Source organism: Phyllobates terribilis, unplaced genomic scaffold, assembly GCF_046119375.1.
Source record: "Phyllobates terribilis strain yellow unplaced genomic scaffold, ASM4611937v1 Scaffold_10__3_contigs__length_209671492, whole genome shotgun sequence".
Lineage (NCBI taxonomy): Eukaryota > Metazoa > Chordata > Amphibia > Anura > Dendrobatidae > Phyllobates > Phyllobates terribilis.
Genome location: NW_027362770.1, coordinates 93,815,011 through 93,837,565, shown reverse-complemented (window position 1 = coordinate 93,837,565; position 22,555 = coordinate 93,815,011). Strand labels below are relative to the sequence as shown.

General features: G+C 43.6%; 1 protein-coding gene across 1 annotated transcript; it reads right to left on the bottom strand.

Annotated features, from left to right (window-relative positions):
* Window positions 1–8,679: 8,679 nt before the first annotated feature.
* LOC141164039 (securin-like) lies at window positions 8,680–15,014 on the bottom strand. Its single transcript, XM_073649204.1, has 5 exons — window positions 15,005–15,014; window positions 12,696–12,832; window positions 12,101–12,134; window positions 10,010–10,168; window positions 8,680–8,753 (listed from the first exon to the last, which is right to left on the bottom strand). Exons 1-5 carry the CDS (start codon window positions 15,012–15,014, stop codon window positions 8,680–8,682), a joined length of 414 nt encoding a protein of 137 aa, XP_073505305.1.
* Window positions 15,015–22,555: the final 7,541 nt, after the last annotated feature.

Here is a 22,555-nt window from a genome sequence, read left to right as displayed (position 1 = left end):
GAGGTATAGTTTCCAAAATGGGGTTTCTGCTGTTTTGGCATGTCAGTGGCTTTTAAATGTGACATGGCATCCACAATCTGTTCCAGACAAAATTCAATTGGCGCTCCTTCCCTTCCAAGCTCTGCCATGCACGCAAACAGTATTTTTCCACCACACATGGGGTACTCAGGAAAAATTGCACAACAAATTGTATGGTCCATTTTCTCTTGTTAATCTTGTGAAAATGAAAAATTTGGGGCAAAAGGAACATGTTTGTTGGAAAAATGTAATTTTTCATTTACACGGATCGTTATAAAATTCTGTGAAGTACCTGGAAATACCTGTGGGTTCAAGCTGCTCACCACACCTCTAGATAAATTCTTTGAGGGGTGTAGTTTCCAAAATAGGGTCACTTGTGGGGGGGTTTCGACTGTTTAGACACATCAGGGGCTCTGCACTCGCGACATGGTGTGAATTATCTATTCCAGCCAATTTTGCACTACAAAAGTCAAATGGAGCGCCTTCTTTTCCGAGCACTGCCATGCACCCAAACAGTAGCTGTCCACCACATATGGGTTGTCGGCGTACTCATGAGAAATTACAGAAAAAATGAACGGTTTATTTTCTCCTATTACCCTTGTAAAAATGTAAAATTTGGGGATAAATGAACATTTTTTTGTGGGAAAAATTAAAATGTTCATTTTTTACTTCCACGTTTCTTTAATTCCTCTGAAGCATCTGAAGGGTTAATAAACTTTTTGAATGTGGTTTTGAGCGCTTTGAGTGATGCATTTTTTAAAAAGATGTCGCTTTTGAGCATTTTCTGTGTTAGAGGCCCTTTAAGGTCACATCAAACCTGATGTGGTCCCTAAAAAAAAGTTTTGTAAATTTTGTTGGAAAAATTAGAAATTGCTGATAAACTTTTAACCCTTCTAACTTCTTAAAAAAAAAAAAATAAAACATGATGCAGATGTAAAGTAGATACATGGGAAATGTTATTTAGAAATTATTTTGTACAGCATGACTAACTGCTTTAAGGATATAAAAATTGAAAGTGTGAAAATTGCAAAATTTTCTACATTTTCGAGAAAATTCCGATATTTTCACTAACAAATGCAAAAAAAACTTTGGAGCTAAATTTATGACTAACATAAATTACAATGTGTCACGGAGAAACAATCTCAGAATAACTGGGATTGGTTGAAGAGTTCCAGAATTATTAAAACATAAAGTGACACTGGTCAGCAAGGTGAAAACAGGCTCAGGGGTGAATGAATTTGGTGCAACTGTATGTCACGGTCGTTATTTCCCATACATATCAATAAGTTGGCGAAGCTGGGCTGGGCTGGACTGGCGCAATAACATCAAAAGTGCACAAAAATCTTATGACAGTTCAAGTATTTTTACTCTAGAAACTGTTTGAAGAATAGACCTAATAGTGCCTCAAAATAATGCTTATAGTGCCCACAGCCATATTGTTTCCTTGCAGCCACATTGCCCTAAGTCATAATGCCCCATTATACCAGCCATCGATCCTATGATGTCCAATAAAAGGAAACATTTTACAAGATAATAATGCACATTTTTCTTGTTCCAGTGCTGCTCCATTCTACTCTAACAGTATTCTTCCCATTAACCCCCCACCCCCAGTACATTAAGGGCCCCATTCATTAAGCCTGGCGTTGTGTTCACAAGTCTTAATGATGGGTGAGCAGGAGTAAATGCACCTAATTCGTTAAGAGATGCATGCCACATAATGATGGAACATCTTATTGGTGTGCGGGGCTGGAGGACATTTCTGGTGTAAGGTTATGCCACAAAAGTGAATTTTTAAAGAATCTGTCGCGTGGGCTTCCACATGCCCCGTCCCGCCCTTCCTCTGCTCACTTTGGCATATCTGGCCAGAATTAGCAAGGAAATTCCAAGTGTTGCAACATTTTGGAATAACTTCTAAACCAGGCTTAAGTCCTGATGAATCAGATACTAAGTGCTGATATTACAGGGGCCACCAAAGGAAACTAGGCACAGGCCTCAGGTGGCTCGTCACTACTTAGTATGCCAAGCTGTGCTCTGGTGCAGTGCCATGAAGGCACGGTGACTACAGAATTTCCTAGGATTCTCTCATCAACTGGCAATCGCTCCAGCCCCTTAAACCATTACTACCTGCAGGCAGCGGTACAAAGACCTGGATTTCTCCACAATGCCACCTATCATTAAACTACATGTTAATATCTAGATCTTAGAGGAACAGAATATGACTGTAGACTCATTGATTTCCATTAATCATCCCCTTCATGTTATTTCAAAAGGAACCTCTGGTCAGCCGCTTGTTGCTGCAGCTTCCGTAGACTCCACAGCCTGCCCTGGGGACATCCTGAGAGCAGATCAGCTGCCCAAAAGCCACCAGACCCCTCAGGCTGGTTTCTGTGAAACGATCCCAGAAATATATTACAGCACATTAATTATTCTTATTTATTATAGCGCCATTTATTCCATGATGTGAAAGGGGTATACATAGCAAAAACAATTACAGATTATTCAGATTAATCTGCTGAACGCCAGTTTGACTCAAGTTTATCTCAAATAAACTGACATTTACATTATAATCCTCTGTATCTGTGAAGTATACATTACACACACAGTGATGATACCATGGGTGGTGCAAGCCAAAAAGGCACATTAAAGACCATCTTCACTTAGAGCCTGTTACACTGAATAAGTAACACGTTATCCAGGTTTTCTGACACTAGGAATAGGGTTTGCTACATTGTTACAATAGTCGGTACACCACCGTAGATTAGATACAACACTTACATTATGTTAGATGGTTAAGAGATGACGTTACCATACCTCCCAACTTTTGAATAACCGAAAGAGGGACACATCATGTGGCACGCCATGGCAATTTTTGGCCCCTGGCCACACCCCAATCCACAGCCATTTACCATTATCTTTATCCCCCGGCAGGAAGAGTTGTCAGAGGGGCTCTGGCAGTGAGGGACTCAGCAGACGCTTGAGACTGCAGGGCGAAGACCCAAATCTGGGACTGGCTGCTGTGTCCGGGATGGTTGGGACTAGAGATGAGCGGATCAATTCACGGGTCTCTGGTCCAGCGTCCAGATGAGTGGTACTGGGCGGCTGGACAGGAGGCCGCGAGTCTCTTATCTTCCGGTGTCCCCGGCGGCTTTTGATCACCCGGGGCAGCGCAACGTCATCTGTGCGTCCTGCTCCTCTCTAGTTGGGACCTGTGAATTATTTTTTGTTCCTTCATTCACAGTCGGAGCCGCCAGAACTTTCTCATCTTTATGTAGCTTCACTACATGACATATGACTTTTTTTGTTTCTGTAAGGGCGAGTTCACACGTTGCAGAAATACTGTGTTTTTTGTTTTCAGCAGATGTCCACACCAAACTACGCAATAACAATCTTCTCCCCCTTATTTGATGCATTTTTGGTGCAGGTGTGAAGCCGCTTTTTTTAATGTGCTTTTAATAGTATAGAAAAACTGATTCTGCACTTAATAAAGTATCTGCCTTTTTTTTTAGGCTCCACATAGAAGCATCTAGAGAAAAAAAAGCACCAAAACCGCAGCAGCGTCCTTGGGTGCACAGTGAGCGCCTTTTTTGGTAAAGTAGTTTTTATTAAGGATTTTTTACATAAATGGGGTAAAGAAAAAGGAGGGGATAAATATTATAAATACACAGTTATATAGAAGCAAACAAGAACAAAATAAAAGCAAAATTTAAAGGGATGAAAGATATAGGCAAAATAAAGGGTTAAGGGTGAGAAGGGGGAAGGAAAAATATAGTTTATTAAAGAAAATTAAGGAAAAAGAAAAAATTAAAGGGATAGAGGGAAAATGGAAAAGATTGGTATGGACAAGATAAGCAAGAGAAAGGAGTTACGATATACATATAAGATACCTTATATATAAAACATTTAAAAAGGTAGGAGGGGAAGAAAAGGTATGGGAAAAGCAAAGAAAGAAATGGGAAAGGAAGAACACTTGCAAAAACAGGTGAAGAGACAGGAATATAGATAAATACTAACTTATAAATAACATAAAATACTATTTGTTGAATTCTAATAGCGGGCGCACGTCTCATGAAATCACATCCACTTTGCTTGAACAGTTAAACATAGCAGAATTATTGTGCAACCTGGTGGTGGGATGTACGTTACCCCAACGCGCGTTTTGCGTCGGCTTCCTCAGGGGGTACCTACATCCCGCCACCAGGTTGTATATGATTACACACTATGTATGTATTTTGTTTCCCCTGAGAATTACTTGTCATCTTTACTGGATTTATGAAATCATTCCTTTTGTCCCTCTTGATACTATAGCTGTTTCATCAGGTTATATATGTTTACATTTAGGTGATAGGTCTAATCGTATATCTGATGGTCTATATATAAAAATTACCTTTTTCTAACTTGAAGCATAGTTCATACCGTCTGATACTGATTGGCCTGCCTTTTATACCTCTGTATTTTCTCTATTTGTTGGAGCGGTTTATGCCCTGATTACTGAGTGAGGAGTGCATGAATTTGGGGCTGTTCTACCATTGGATCGCTGTCCTATAATTATTGGTTTGTTGCTTGTGGGAACCTGTATACCTGTGGTGGTGTGGCACTCTGTCACTTCTCCTTTATATCAATTTTATATTGCTAATGTTTCAATAAAGAATCAGATTTTATTTGGATTAATCCTTAGACGCATCTATCTGCTCCCCTTTCTTTCTTTCGGGTATATCTATTCGGAAGGGCGTATTATAGTGGACGGCATCATTTGTGTTGGGATACTTACTGATTACACAGGATGACGCACTGCTGAAAATGACTTTTGTGCTGCTCAGATCATTTCACCCCATTGAGCGTTTTGCTCCTTGCTTGGCAGCCTGTTTGCAGGATTAGTCTGCAAGATTGTGTGTGAAAAGCTTAAAAGGGTTCTCCAAGAAATGTAATAAAACATTTACAAACTATTCCTATTTCTGAATACCTTCATTTAGCAGAGGTTTGCTTTATCTACTGCACACTCAGGATTTTAAACATGGCAACTGCCAGGACACGAAGTAGGACTGACCCAGTAAAACGGTCAGGCTGACTGAACGGGGGCATGTGCGATCATAATGCCGCTGCTCTGCCCTTGGTCTTGTGCCTGACAGCCTTTCCTACTCAGAGCGCGTGTCCTCAGATCTAGGACAGGTTGTAATTGATGGTAGCCGTCATCTTGGAATCCTGAGTGCAGTAGACCAAGCAAAAAGGTATTTAGAAAAGTGTTTACTATGTAACCCCTTCATGACCTTGTGATTTTCTGCTTTTGTTTTTCCCTCCCCTTATTACAAGAGCCATAACCCTTTAATTTTTCTGTCCCCATAGTCATATGAGGGCTTTTTTTTTACCCCATGTTCACTATATGGTAAAACTGACCTTGTTATATTATTCTCCAGGTCAGTATGAGTACACAGATACCAAACATGTATAGGGTTTGTTAGTTTTTCCCTCAGATTACTTGTTTTTATATTTAGATAAATAGGACATTTCTGAAAGCTGATACCAAATGTGCACTTTTTCAAATGGTTTTTAATGGAGCAAAAGGAAGAGGGTTTAAACGTAGGTTTTAAAAGTATGAAAAATAGAACACATCGACTTAATAGTCCCCTTAGGGGACTTGAAGCTGGGAACGTCTGATCGCCTGTGCCATGTATAGCAGAAGTCACGATCTGCTATATACTGTACGCCGGCTACGGGCTGGTGTTCACAGGAGGATTGTAATGACTGGCATGGAGGGGGGGCGGGTTTGCAGACCCTCAGTTGTCATAACAAACCATCAGCACCCCATAATCACGTGACAGGGAGACCAATGATGCAATTTCTGCCAGCACGTGTTAAATCCTGCCATCAGTGATTGACAGACATTTAACCAGTTAATAGCTGCAAGTGGATAAACTGCTCCACTCATGGCTGTTAAGGCACATGATGACTGATTAGATCAGCCATCATGTGCAAGGAAAGGTGTGGGCTCGGTGTGCAAGTCCACATTAACACCTTTACCCCCAAGGTTGTTTGCACATTAATGACCAGGCCACTTTAAGGTAATACCTCTGGAACGCTTCAACGGATCCCACTGATTGAAATTGTTTTTTCGTGACATCTCGTACTTCATGATACTGGTAAAATTTGATATGACTGGCTTTTTTTGTGAAAAAAAGAGAAAAAAAAATCAGAAATTTGGCGAAAATTTTGCAATTTTCAAACTTTGAATTTTCATGTCCTTAAATCAGACAGATATGTCACACAAAAGTAGTTAATAAATAACATTTCTCACATGTCTACTTTACATCAAAAATATTTTGGTTCCGAAATTGTGCTGGTTAGGAAGTTATAAGGGTTAAAAGGTGACCAGCGATTTCTCATTTTTCCAACAAAATTTACAAAACCATTTTTTTTTTTTTTTTCGAGACCACATCACATTTGAAGTGACTTTAAGAGGCCTTTATGACAGAAAATGCCCAAAAGTGACACCATTCTAAAAAATGCACCCCTCAAGGTGCTTAACACCACATTCAAGAAGTTTATTAACCCTTCAGGTGCTTCATAGGAATTTTTGGAATATGGAACAATTAACATTTAACTTTTTTTCACAAAAATTGTACACATTTTTAATTTTTTTTCGCAAGGATAACAGGAAAAAAATTAGACCCCAAAATTTGTTGTGCAATTTCTCCTGAGCACGCCGATACCCCATATGTGGGGGAAAACCACTGCTTGGGCACAGAAGGGAAGGAGCGCTATTTGACTTTTTGAATGTAAAATTTGGTTGAATAATTAGTGGACGCTGTGTCGCATTTAGGTGCATCAGAGGCTTCCCAAACAGTGGAAACCGCCCACCAGTGACACCATTTTGGAAACTACACCCCTCAAGTATTTTATCAAGGGGTAGAGTGAACATTTTGAACCCAGAGGTACGACACAGAATTTGATAACTGTCAGGAATTCCAACACAGAGGGACGACACCGGGGAGATCACGCAATATCTCACCGTGCCGTCATGCTGTGCGTATTTTGTTCGGAGTCGTGAGCACGCGATCCAGACTACTCTTTACGTTGGTATCGGTAAGCAACCAGTGAGTGTATGACGCAACACCCTGGGTTCCACAGCCTTGAATTAGTGTTTAACGCCCTCCGTACGGTCATTGTCAGCTTCAAGATAGCCCAATTATTAATTCTCTCTGCCATCATCGGCCGAGTTTGAAATATCATACAGTCCGGACGCCTACATTTTGGTAGCGTATATGGCTTCGGGGAAGGGAACTATTACAGAACAAAAGGAACAGGACTATTAAATTTTATATTTAATCCAAAAGGGTGTTTAGGAAAAATATATGCAAGGATGTTACAAAGGGGACATTAAAATACATATGCAGTTACATAAAATAAACAGGAGGAAAGAAGAAAACTTACACTATACGATCGCTGAGACGATTCAATATAGGTGGAGGAGGGGCTCTCCAGTTAGATTATGCTGTTATTGAAAATAATTCTTATTCCGCCCCTGGCAATGAGTGCTACTGTCTTCTCCATGGATTGTCTTATACCTAAGGGGAGATCTGCCCACACGCTCCTTGTGGTGACATCATGTGGGCCGGTCTCCAGCCTGTACATTTTTATTAAAAACGCTAACTTCTGTGATAACTCATCGCTCGTTGATCGCAGAAGCTTGCAAACTACGCTATTTTTTCCCTTATGATTTTATCTTTATTTAGATATCACACATCACATAGCTGCAGTCTGCTATTCTGGTGTTTTTGCGCTACAGCTCCCTGATTTTGGTTACAGCCCTGGAAAACTACCTATACATTCCTGGGCTGATTTGGTCACTACACATATGGGTCTCGTTACTGTCGGACGTATGGAACTCATAATATTTCATATCGGAGTCTATCTGGCTATGGCTGGTGGCCGGGAATTGTTTGTGAGTGCCTTTGAACTTAACGAACCATTTCCTCTTTCCTCCAAACTCTGGCCTGGGAGAAGGTGTCAATCTATCTCAGGTCTGTGTTTTAATTACCTCCTGCGTCTTTCAGAGACAAGATGCTTGCTTCCTAACAAAGTTATAACACTCCTTGCCTGGCATCGTTTGCATTAGCTATTTCTCAGGCGTGTGCTAATTGGGGCTTTTGTGCTGAGCAGAAGGGGAATAAGGGAGGGGGGTGAACATCTATGTCAGGCAGATATGGAAGAACATTTTCCTGATACTAATATTTTCCTGACAATAACATTAGGTCATCATGTTGAATAAGTTGTCATTAGTTTTGCGCGCAAGTGCTCGTTACTTGAGTTTGCATCGGGTACTCGGATATGCACCAAGTATAGCGGGTGCTCGAGTGAGATGCTCGAATCCACGCATTTTCACTGTTCTTTTCAGGAAGAAACTGAGTATTATCTGACAGAATTGCAGGGGTGCCAATACTTTTGGCCAGCACTGTATACACGGCTCCGGAAAAGCTACATTCCTCCAACACATGGTGAATTTACACTTTAGCAGAAGTAGAGTAGAAATTCCCAACTGTAATGCCATCCTTCAATATATGTAACAAGCAATACATTCATTAAAACATTTTTTTTTATTATTTAAGAACAAGCGCACTAACAAAATGGAGGACAAATAAATAAGTGACGTTTCACTGTTTAATCTGTTCAGTCAGTCAGGGGCATCTCCACAGCGATCTCTTCCAGCATGGCAAGGAAAGATGGAAGACTGTCAGCAGCATCTGGAATACAAAGTTATTTTGACTAGTGTAGAAAACCTATTTGACCTGCTATATAGCAATTCAGTGGTGTCCAATGACCCACATTAAGCATATAACGGCAGTTAAAGATCCGGTGCCCCCACTGTTATAGGAGGTATACTTAATGAGTACCCCTGGATGTGACCCCATCAGGTATTCTCCCATCACCTCTAGCTTCAAGCGCCCTCTAACCGGCAGTATCATTTTCTCTCAAGCTTCCCACCCATCTACACATCCAGATCTGCTGTTCTTTGCAGGGTTCTTCACAAGTCACCATCTGGAGACCTGCTCTTTATGGCTGTTCGCTAGACCTGATGTAAATGCACCCAGCTGTAAGGCACACGGGGGGTCTGAGCCCCAGAATGCGGACCCCTGCTGTAGGGAATGAGGCTAGTGACACTGGATAACAGTTATATGGGGAGAGTGAGGAGAACAAGGAAGCTAATGGTCAAGTCACTCAAAACCCAGCCCACCAGTCTAGACATGGATGAGGATTGTAGCCTGTTACCAACATGGCCGAGATCACTACTTAAATGGAATCTGCCATCAGGATTTTGGGACATAATCTGAGCGACCGATTCCAGCGGTGTGACACTTATCGGACTGCTTAGTGTAGTGCTGATAAATATCAATAATTATCAGTAGGAGACCACCACTAGAGGACTAGTAAACCTGCTGCCATGTAGTCCTACAGAGCTCATCCTCATCACTGATTAGCAGCTTTGACCATGGGTACAATTAATGGTGGGGTTACACAGAGCTCAGCATTCAGAGAACTGCTAGACAGAGAAAAGTGATGTCGCTTACTGTCATTTTTATGACCACAGGAATCAGGGTCTCTGCTACCCCATCTGAGTGCAGCATAATGTAGGGGCAATCACCTGGTGACAATTTTAACCCCATCAGCTGTACTCCTTCCCCTGCTGCTAGTTATAGGCTGCAGCAGTGACAGTGCAGGGGAAAGGGAGAGAGCTGTAAACCAGGCATGGCAAGACAGCGGGGCTCTGATTCATCCAGACTGGTGTTATTAAAGTATTTGCACCATAATTCTGGCGTCATATCTAACTGCTGGCAGTCACTGTTTTCACCAAATGGTTTTAGGCTTTTACAGTGCTTGGTATGAAGGTGTCAGAACTGCAGTCACCCGTATTGATGACAGTACCATGATGTGTAGTGATCTCTGCAGAGTAAGGCTGGCTTTCACCATCTTATCTGCCATTTCAATTATAATCACCTACCTGACACCCAACTAAGTGCAGGGATGTCCATGTGGGCCGGCTCTAGGCTTAGTAGAGACGCAAACCTTTTAGCATCATTCACATTAGCTATAAGACCGACACCAGCCAGGGAGAGGTGACTCCGTTTATGCTCTTCTGGGACATCAAAGGTCTCAAAATCTACAAGGCAAAAAAATATATAATATAGTTTTAGCATAGGTTGATCTTTGGTAAAGGAATAAGCAACTGGCTGCTCAAAGATACCCAGCAATCTTGCTGCAAGTCCACTCATATCTTATGGTTTAAAAGGGCTTTAATGTGGTACTTAAGATTAGGAGGCATTCATAGATTGTAGTAAGATACGGCACTAAAATCTCTGTAAATACTACACCAACATGTGTGCTAGTTAGAAATTCACACATTCACCAGACATGTGGACAGGACAGTTTGGAAGAAATTACAAAGAACCAATCAAGAACCGAATATAGAAAATGTATGCATAAATAGGAAAAAACCTTTAATGAATACACGGTTAAGTAAGAGAGTGACACTAGAGACCGGCGCTCACACCAGTGTACATACAATAGTTAAAATACAAAAATATAGAATAGATCTCACAGACACAGGGCAAAGTGTGTGGTATGGAATCCAATATATAATGTATCTGAGCAAAGATTATAGATCTAACCATGCAATAGCTCTGTCCAAGAGTAATTGAATAAATCTACTATATGACGAGATAAGAGTGCTTGTGCATAATCTAAATAGGGATTCCCAACACTTGGGTGGGCTCCACACAAGTCTCTGGACCACACAGGTACTAATGCTTTATTTACTACCGACCTTGATATGCACTAAGCACCTTTAGATTTATTCAATTACTCTTGGACAGAGCTATTGCATGGTTAGATCTATAATCTTTGCTCTGATACATTATATATTGGATTCCATACCACACACTTTGCCCTGTGTCTGTGAGATCTAGTCTATATTTTTGTATTTTAACTATTGTATGTACACTGGTGTGAGCGCCTGTCTCTATGGTGTCACTCTAAAAAACCTTTAATGAATACACGGTTAAGTAGACTTCCTATTTATGCAGAATTTGACTATTTTGTTCAGTTGTTTTTGATTGGTTCTTTGGCATTCCTAGTTTACCTTTGGGCTCAATGCACCAAAATGGGTCATCTAGCATCAATGAACTTGAACCACCTTCACTGCACACGTCAGTGTTGTGCCCTCCTCTCCCCACCCCCAAATAGCTGCAGAGTCCCACCTGTATAGTGGAGCCCAAGACCACACTCTGGATCTCTGGCACTCCTGATGTCACGTGCAGGGGCCCCAGGAGCCTCCGAACACCACACTGACATCTGTCTGCTCTCCTCCACAACTGAGCAGCAGCAGAAGCCCAGCTAACAGACATTGCTGTCACTGCAAACACTCATTGGATTAACTGACACGATGTCAGCGAGTTTCTGAAGATCCGGATACTGCAGCCATGAGATCTGTGGCTGCATTAGGCAGATGGGACATTGCAGCTAATAGAGAGTAAGAGTGTAACAGAGATGGCCCTAAACTGCATTTAAAGGGAATCTGTCACCAGGTTTATTGCCACCTGATCTGAGAGCAGCACAACGTGGGGACAAAGATCCCCAATTCCAGAGACGTGTTGCTTTCTGGGCTGACTGCTGTAGTTTTGATAAGTGATCCTCCACCAGCAGGAGACTGCCACCAGAGGACTAGTAAAGCTGCTGCCATGTAGTCCAACCCTGTCCCCACAACTGATGGATAGCTCTATACACCGTGCATAGGCAGAAAGCTACCAATCAGTGGTGTGGGTGGGGTTATACAGAGCCCAGCATTCAGAGCATTTGTAGATCTGCAGCAGACACAGTTACTCTGAACTGCACCAAGCGATCCATCACTGTAATCAGGGTCTCTGCCCCTAAATCATGCTGCTCTCAGATGGGGCAGCAAAATCCTGGTGACAAATTCACTAACCCCATCCAGCTTCAGGTGCAAATATTAGAATTGATTCTGATGCTCAAAATTAAATGTAAAGGCAAGTGGCTAATGGCAGGCAATAGGTACAGCAAGGTGTGGAAGAGTTACCTGCAGGATTGTAGGGAACAAACTTCTCAATGTCGGGGTACTGCTGCTCGTCTGTCTTATCAGAAGTGTCAGAAACCTAGTGGGGAACGGGAACCAGGTCACAAGCTTCATTTATCCAGTATTTACCATTAGGTTCTCCATATATGATCTGAAAAGGAGTCAGCCAAGCTCTTGTGGCCTAGCTGTGGTCTGGCCATACACTGTTTGGCTAGCAGCCATCTCTCCCAACATACAGATGAGCTCTCATGTGTTCTGTGGGGAGGAGGGTAATCTGCTGCCTCTAAGCAATGTGTGCCTAGAGAACAAGGAGCGGGTATTTGAACTGAACATTTGTTAGGGCAGCCAGGAGACCCCCATACACGTTACACAGCTAGATTAGCCAGATATTAGCCCACTTTAATCCAACAGATAATAATGGGACTTGTAATAGTAGAAAATGCCATGTGATCTTCTTGCAGATGTTCCTGTGGCATTTTAGGATTATGTAGATACAAGTCTGTACACCAGTACAGGGCAGAACACAAGAGCGGTGTATGATCAGAGCTGCAGTAATACATTATACCTGTATAACAGCTGGCGCAGGCTTTGGCACTTTCCGGTCTCCTTTCAGAGGCTGCCCGTTCTTCTGGGTCATTACTTGCTTGTTGATATTTCCTAGAGCTTTTCTTGATGTTTTCCCACATGATACAGAACCGTGCACTTTGTCCTGGTGGGTTTTCACAAGCGACTTTCCTTTTTTAAAAAAAAAAATCAGATACCTTTTATTAAAAGGACTTTTTTAACATTGCACATAAACATTGAGGCATCACCCAACTGGCAATGCCCTTCAAAACCCACCCGTTCCCCCTCCCCCCGCCCATTACACCCCCAAAAACCATATGGCAAAGACAAATTTAATTACAGACGGCATATTATCATATAGCTTATCTAACTGTTAAAGCATTGATAATTTGATCCATGGATACAGAGCATAATATCTAATAGTCAGTGATTAGTTAAGTAGAACCTGAGAGACCACAACATTTCAGACTCAATTGATATTTAAAATGGACATAATATGATAACCATGAAACGTGCTCCATCTACCCCAGATTTGATCAAATTTCCATATAGCCTTCCGCTTTTTGTACACTCCCTCTTCTAATCTTAATAAAAGACGCAATCTATCCAAGAATTCCTGGAACCTGAGAGGGATCCAACCAATGTGCAGCTATAAGCTTTCTGATCTGATATAGAGTCCTCTTAACGGCTATTATTTCATCCTCGTCACATCCTATTATTTCTACATGGCCCAACACACACTTTAGGATATAAGGGTAGATTACACTCAAACATGTTATTAATGTACTACACACACATTCCAGAATACCGCGACCCTCCTACACGTCCACATCATATGCATAAGATCTGCTCCTTCCTCTCCACATTTTGGACACACACTGTCATTCCTTGCTCCAATGCGCTGTAGAAATTTGGGAGTTCTATATACCCTATGCAATAAGTACAACTGTGAGAGTCTATGTGCCGCACATGTAGATAGTATCGGAACGCTCCCCACCACATCTTCCCATTCTTCCGAGGTTATAGTACCAATGTCACGCTCCCACCTCTCCTTAACATTTAAGGGTCTGTCCCACTGAAATTGCTGCATAAGTATCCCGTAGATTCTGGAAATCAATCCCTTCCCACCTCTATGGCATAATAATGTGTTAACAGTAGATGATGTTGGATTTTACTCTGCATATGTCGCGGCTGTACAAACCATGCATGCCTTATTTGGAGATAAAAGTAGAAACTAGTTTGTGGAATACAGTATTCTTCTTTCAGCTGATGGAACGATTTAAATATTTCCCCCTCTAATATTTGTGCCACATTTGTTATTCCCAATTTTTCCCATATTCCGAATCCTTTCAATTTCTGGATCTCTGGAAGGCCCGCATTATGCCACAACGGGGTAAAACCCTCTATTCCCAACAACAGTTTGATTTTCTGCCACGTTTTCCCCATAAGTGCTAGGGTCGGAAGATGCCGCCTAGCATCCCACCCCGAGATTCCCGTTTCTAGAAAGGAGGTAATTGGCAAATTGTGTTTGAGTAGACGTATCAGTTTCTCTAGGTTCCCCTGAATTAACCAGAGTTGTTGAGTCTGAGAGGCTAGAAAATATATCCATGGATTAGGTGCGGCTAGTCCCCCCTGATCTTTGGGCCTTTGAAGTGTATCCAACCCCTTTTTTCCAGATCAATTCCTGAAATAGTGCTTGAAATTTATAAAATTTTCTCATGGGGACCCAGACAGGTGAATTATGAAGGATATATAGTAATTGGGGCATTAACACCATTTTAATGAAGTTAGTTCGACCTACTACTGATAGGGGGAGTTTGCTCCAAGTATTGGCCTTTTGTTGAAATCTGGTAAGCAGTTCAAGTAAGTTTAAAGGAATGTAATCTCCGATAGATGTGGTCACTCTAACTCCGAGATATTTAAATTCTCGCACAATCTTCAATCAAGTATTCCCTGCCCTAGTATTCAGAGACAAACCATCCACCGGCATAAGAACTGATTTATCCCAATCAATCTGTAGGCCAGAATGATCTCCAAACTCCCTTATTAAATTCATAGCCGTCGTCAGAGATTGCTCCGTGTCGCCCAAAAACAACAGAAGGTCGTCGGCATATAGGGCTACCCGCTCCTCCAGTGTTCTATAGCGGAACCCCTGTATTTCGCTGCTGGAGCGAAGCTTAACAGCCAACGGCTCCATAGCCAGGGCGAACAGTAAGGGAGACAACGGGCAGCCCTGACGCGTGACTCTGCCCATTTCAATGCTACCAGAAAGATTGCCATTAATTTGAATCTGAGCTACCGGATTGTTATACAGAAGCCGCGGCCAGGCCCGAAATCCAGTACCAAACCCCATCTTTCTCAAAACAGCCCATAAATACTCCCATTCGACACTATCAAAAGCCTTAGCGGCATCAAGTGATAGCACTGCCCTACCACCCGCATTTTGTGACTGCATTTGCAGATTAAGAATTAATTGCCGTCGACTTGGCCGGTATAAACCCAGTCTGGTCTTCTGCAACCAAATGTGTGATAACCGCCACCAGTCTGGTAGCCAAGACCTTAGCTAAAATTTTTACATCTACCGAGAGTAAGGATATTGGCCTATATGATTCAGGGTTTAATGCATCCTTTCCAGGTTTTGTCAAAAGAACTATGCTAGCCTCCCTCATTGAAGTCGGCAAAGCCCCCCCCACCCTCGCCCCCTTAAGCCCTTCCAGTAACCTGGGAAGCAAAACCCCCCCAGCTTCCTTATAAATTTCCGCGAGGATCCCATCAGTACCAGGGGCCTTGTTATTTTGAAAATCTTTTAAAGCTTCCTGCATCTCCTCCAGTGTAATTGGTGCATCTAGTTGCTCTCTCTGGCCATCTGTCAGTCATGGTATTTGCATATCATGAAGATAGAGATCTATGTCCCTTTGCGCCTTAGTCAGTTTGGAGGAGTATAATTGTCTGTAAAACTTCCATTGAATCAGTAACTACCACACCCTTAGTATCCCTGATAGGTGCAATCATAGGAGCCCCAGTCTGGGCCTTGGCTATGGTGGCCAGCAAGTGCCCTGTACTCTCTCCCTCCACATAAAATTGATGTTTAAGAAAGAACCGTTTATGCTCCGCTTGTTTCAATATATGATCATTTAGTGTAGCCTGTGCCTGTGTCCAGTGTTCCCTATTCTCTATGCTTGGGGACCCAACATACCTCTGTTCCAATATGTCTACTTCCCTCCGCAGCTCCTGAAGACGGGCCCTGTTTTTGGATTTGATCATGGAAATTTCCTTAATCAGGATCCCCGGTAAAAATGCCTTCATGGCTTCCCATACCGTATTTAAAGGGCCAGAGCCTATGTTGTCTTTAAAGAAACGATCCAATTTACCTGCTAAGTCCATCTGTTCCCCAAATACATCCAGCCAGTAGGGGTTAAACCTCCACAGTGCCCTTCTGTTTATGGTGCCAGGATCGACCCCCAAAACAACCAATAATGGTGAATGATCAGATAACAATCTCGTGCAGTATTCTACTTTAGTAACTAGAGGGACTAGATGACTATTTCCCAGAGCCAGGTCAATTCTGGACAGAGGAATAGGATGGCGAGTAACACGAATACTGCTTAACATTTGGGAATCGAGCCCGCCACACATCTACCAAGCTAATTTCCTGCAAGACCCTTGCCAACAACGTCTCTTGATGAGCCCCTCCCCCCACATTACCCCTATACTTATCAAGCTCAGCGTGTAGGTACATATTAAAATCACCGATGACTAACAGGGGTATGGTAGAAAATTCCGTTATCCACGGGAATAGCTGGCGCAAAGTCCGTATAGAGAAAGGTGGAGGAACATACAGAGCAATTAGACAAGTTCTAAGCCCAGCCACTCTGCACACTAGACATACATACCTTCCCTCCCTGTCACAAATACTTCCTTCACATTCAAAGGGTAAATTCGGATGAATCAATCTACTAACCCCCCTAGAATAAGTACTATGTGTAGAATGATAGGCCGGCCCCCTCCAAAGCTTGCTCAGTGCCGCAGCGGCCCCCGTATCGCAATCCGTCTCCTGTAAATCTTTAGTTGTGATCTCCCATACCTCTAATATTCCAGGATACTACATTAACCTGCTTAACCATATTTTAACGATTGAAAATGAACTGTCACATGCCCCCCTCTGTACCCACTCCTGCGTCTGACCATCAACATTATAACATTGTACTAATACACAGTCTGTATTAATCAAAGTAGATTTTGTTCTTTTACCGCCATCACTCCCTCATTTAACATCCCCCCCCTTAATTAAATGAATACCAACAGCCGTAACATGAAGAGCTGGATATTTAGCCTCATGCAACCTAACACGCCTTAGCACACGAGGCGCTGTGGCATAAGGTGCATCACAGACTCCCCCATTTTTCCCCCACACAGCGACTTTCCTTTAGGGAAATCTAGATCATGTGAGGACGGTTCCTGAGCCAACCATGTGGACCATCAATGGGCATGAAAGTGAAAGATTGCCAACACCAAAGCTGCAGAGGCAAAAGTCTTCCAATACACAAGGAACAGAATTATGCCCACCTGGATGTCAGGTGTACTAGTAATCCCAGCACCCAGCCCTCATGCCCAAAAGGACTACGTCATTTCTACACTAAAAGGATTTCACGTGACAAAACCCCACTGGAGTGGCACTTTAACCCCTTACCAACATGATTTGCCGTTACATCATATGCCAGATGTGACTTCACGCCTGGAAGATGATGGCTGTGATATTTAGCCATCATCTGCCTTTAATAGCCACATGTAGGCCAGAGCTCCACCTGTTAGAGATGGACAGCGGCATTACCAGCGAACTGAGAAGGGAGTCATGCCATGTGCCCATCTGTGCCCCTGTAACACGATCGTGGGATGCCATCACTGCCAGGAAGGAGTCTGCTGAAAAGACCCATGCCTGTCATGACAGATCTGTGAATGCTGGCTATATACTGCAGTATTGCTGTACATAACACAAGAAATCAGGTAATTGCATGTTCAAGTCCCCTAAGGGGACAAAAAGGAAAAAGTAGAATCTGAACATTCAAATCACCCCTGCCCCTCTATGACCCATTTTAAAATAAAACATATGGGCGTTACTTCTGTAAAAGTCCAATCAAAATATAAAAATAATTTACCTGATCAGTGAACGGCATAAAAACAAAAACCCTCATATGGCTGTACTGACAGAAAAATAAAGATACTGCTCTTAGAAGAGTAAGAAAAATGCAGACATGGGAAATAACATGGTCAGGAAGGGGTTAAATTCTGCCACTTCTATAGAAAACTGAACCCATTTGCCAAATAAGGCAGGGGGTTAGAGGAACACCGACCTTATATTGTAGAGATCAGGGGTGGTCTTGTAGACTTCTAGGATGCTTAATAAGTGGACATTCCCTTTAAGCTACATTGTGCAGACAAAGCCATGGCAGTGTAGAAGGCCGACAAGATCTCAGTGGAAAGGCTGCAGGTTTGCGTCTGCATTAGGCAAGTTATAGAGGTAGAAGTGTTGGGACCTTGTTGCTGTGCAGGTAGAATCTGGAGCCTCGGCACCGTCCTGCGTAGCCCATACTACAGGGAGGAGGAGCAGCGCCATGTGTAGTAATCTGAGCAGGATAGTCAGTGTTCAGCCAGCACTGATGGAGACTGACACCCCAACTCATTACCCAATACATGACAGGCTTAAAGACCCTCTCCCATCAGAGCTTATCCTCTTAGTATATTGTAATCAGATTATACAGCACTGTACTTACAGCTGCTCATTATACCTTTCTACTGGGCTAATTATTCTCTTTTCTCTGCTCTATGTAGAATTAGGAAGACTCTTCCCTGCAAAAATCATTCCCCTCCTGACCAAGCTGCTCTCATCCCCCTGCCAGGGACTTTTGCAGTGACTTATGACTCATACAAGGAAAACTGACCTCCTGTTTCTACATACAGCTTATAAATATTATCAAAAATGTCCAATCACATTGTAAATATAACGACATCCAAGAATGGGTGTGTCGCAATGGACACATGGACAGTGTAGAGCAGGGGTCCTCAAACTACGGCCCGCGGGGCTTTTATCCGGCCCGCCTGGCTATGGGCGGAGGAGAGGAGAGCGGTGCCATTGCCCGCCTTTCCGCCCGCTTGCTCAGGGCCCCGGCAGGCGGATACTTACCTCTTCCCGTGCCTCCGCAGATACGCTGTCTTCCTGCTGTGCGCTTCCTGTGACGTCTCAGGTCAGAGGGCGCGGTGACGTCTTTACACCGCACTCTCCCGAGTGCTGTCACAGGGAGAGCAGAGCGGGACGACGCCGCCGCGACGCTGGAGTCCAGACCAGACCAGAGCAGCGGCAGCAGGTGAGGAGGAGTGAAGTGAGTATTGGATTTTTTTTTTTTTAATGTATGGAGGCATAGGTCATTATATGGGGGGGTGACATCCTGCATGGGGAATGATATGGGGGGTGACATCCTGCATGGGGCATTATATGGGGGGGTGACATGCTGCATGTGGCATTATATGGTGGGGTGACATGCTGCATGGGGCATTATATGGGGGGGTGACATGCTGCATGGGGCATTATATGGGGGCTGACATGCTGCATGTGGCATTATATGGGGGGGTGACATGCTGCATGTGGCATTATATGGGGGGTGACATGCTGCATGGGGCATTATATGGGGAGTGACATGCTGCATGGGGCATTATATGGGGGGTGACATGCTGCATGGGGCATTATATGGGGGGTGACATCCTGCATGGGGCATTATATGGGGGGGGGGACATCCTGCATGGGGCATTATATGGGGGGTGACATCCTGCATGGGGCATTATATGGGGAGGGAAGGGACATCCTGCATGGGGCATAATATGGGGGGGGGTTGACATGCTGCATGGGGCATTATATGGTGGGGGTGACATGCTGCATAGGGCATTATATGGGGGGGTGACATGCTGCATGGGGCATTATAAGGGGTGGAACAGCCTGCATATGGCATTATAAGGGGGAAACAGCCTGCCTATTGGGAACATTTACCTTCCCATTGAGGACCTATGCTGCCTATTGGGGATATTTACCTGCCTATTGGGGACATTTGCCTGCCTATTGGGGACATTTGCCTGCCTATTGAGGACCTATGCTGCCTATTGGGTACAGTTACCTACCTATTGAAATACCGGTTGATTTAACTTTACTTGTTCTTCATTTTAAATATTGTATTTGTTACTGTATTGTTTTTTTAAACTACAAAATAAGATATGTGCAGTGTGCATAGTAATTTGTTCATAGTTTTTTTTAAAAACTATATTCCGGCCCTCCAATGGTCTGAGGGACCGTGAACTGGCCCCCTGTTTAAAAAGTTTGAGGACCCCTGGTGTAGAGGGTTATGTAAAAGAATGGGAAGCCACTAGGCGGCAGCACAACCTCACATAACAGGATTTTTGATCCAGATGGCTGTGAATCTACTAGTCATTAGGTTACCTGACTCAGGGTCCTTCTAAGAATGAAATAATCATTCATAGATCCCAACAGCCAAATGTAGATGTATTGAAGTACAACAGTGAGACATAATACCTGTGTAGGATTGCATTGCCAAACCCAGGAAAAAAAAACCCAACTCAGACGTACATTTCGCCTTCTGCCTTCTAAAATTTTAAGTGCTATACAATATGATGATTGCAATATATTGAGAATAAAAACTTTGATTATTGCTTCTGTAAAGATGGGTGGGCAGAAGAAACCAAGTTCATTATGAGGTGGACCCCCAATTAACACTTGTGGGGAGGCGCAATTAATTTGTAAAAAACCAAAACACTGGAGGGGTGCTTTTTTTACTGCATTGCTGGAGTGGCGCTTTATATACAATTGCCCGGCCTCATACTCACTTGCTGCCGCCTTTGTTTTCCAGAGTTGCTCCCATCGTTGTCCGGTGAAGAGTGACCTGTTGGCTGCTCCAGTGTTTCATGGAGCTGCGGAGGTCACTTTCCCATACAAGTCTATGAGAGCCTTGTTCTGGCTTCCATAGAGTTGCATTGAGATCTTGTGTCGTAGCTTCTGACTTATGGCCAGTCAGCTGCGCTCACAAGATAGTGCCATAGGAACAGAACAGTGCCGAAAAACAGTGAAGACGCCGGAGGGCGAGTATATGACCAGAGGCCCTACATTTAAAAGAGCCATCCCAGCGCTGAAAACCAAACAAAAAAAGCTGGAGTGGTGCTGTAAGTCCCAACTTTCCATGAGTATCAGGCGGCTCCACCATGCCCTGTCCATGCTCCACCCACTTGGCAGAGCTGGCTGACCTGGCATGAAAGTGCTAAAAAGGTCACAATTTTTAATCATTAAGTTGCATAAAAGTTTTGACTTGTCAGAGTTCTGCTAGAAATCTATTAAACCCCTTGATGAATTGGGGCCAGATCGGCCGTTACCTTTAGAAACCACTTACCGGCACCTGATAGTTGTGCACGATCTCTGGACAACAGCGCAGCATTAACATCACCGTTCTCCTGGTCAGTGTAGATCACGGTCGCCATTATAGTCAGATTCTGCAGGCAAAATATAAGAATGAGCCACATTTCATTGTACAACACACAAACAAGTAGTGTCCTCCTCACCAACCCCTGGACAATCTCCTCACACCACAACTCAGGAATATTAGAGGAGCCCTTCATTATGATGGTCCTTGTCAGGAGGAATATAGCGTAAGCTCAGAAGAGGAAGCCATTCCTGGTAAGCAGGTGCCCAGTGTTATAGCGATGATCCTCCTACAGATGCCAGGACCAGAGAATAGAGGCCTGTACCTCCAACCACAGCAACAACCCATTACAGGGACCGGACAGATCCTTAGTGCTATGAGCAGCACTGATCAGCCGCCATGTCTACACTGCAGCAATTACCCATTACAGGGTCCTGACAGATCCATAGTGCTATGAGCAGCACTGATCAGCAGCCATGTCTACACTGCAGCAATTACCCATTACAGGGTCCTGACAGATCCATAGTGCTATGAGCAGCACTGATCAGCCACCATGTCTACACTGCAGCAATTACCAATTACAGGGACCTGACAGATCCATAGTGCTATGAGCAGCACTGATCAGCAGCCATGTCTACACTGCAGCAGTTATCCATTACAGGGTCCTGAAAGATCCATAGTGCTATGAGCAGCACTGATCAGCAGCCACGTCTACACTGCAGCAATTACCCATTACAGGGACCTGACAGATCCATAGTGCTATGAGCAGCACTGATCAGCAGCCATGTCTACACTGCAGCAATTACCCATTACAGGGACCTAACAGATCCATAGTGCTATGAGCAGCACTGATCAGCAGCCATGTCTACACTGCAGCAATTACCCATTACAGGGACCTGACAGATCCCTATGAGCAGCACTGATCAGCAGCCATGTCTACACTGCAGCAATTACCCATTACAGGGTCCTGACAGATCCATAGTGTTACGAGCAGCACTGATCAGTAGCCATGTATACACTGCAGCAATTACCCATTACAGGGTCCTGACAGATCCATAGTGCTATGAGCAGCACTGAGCAGCAGCCATGTCTACACTGCAGCAATTACCCATTACAGGTTCCTGACAGATCCATAGTGCTATGTTGTCACGGGTGTGTCGCCACGAAGATCGTCACGATTACACAGCCTGACTTCTCGCAGCTGACTTTTTGCTGCTTTGTGTTTTTCGGCAGTGAGGGAGTTAATTCTCTCTCTCTCTGTGCTAGACGAGGTCCAGCCTCGCCCAGCTGCAATCAATGCTGCTGTAGTGAGACTCCTTCAAATGCCTGCTGGTCTGTTAGGGAAGTGTCGGTGAAAGCATTTCATGCAGACTAACAGAGCGGATCGTGGTATTTGGAGTTTCAGAGATAAGTGTATTTG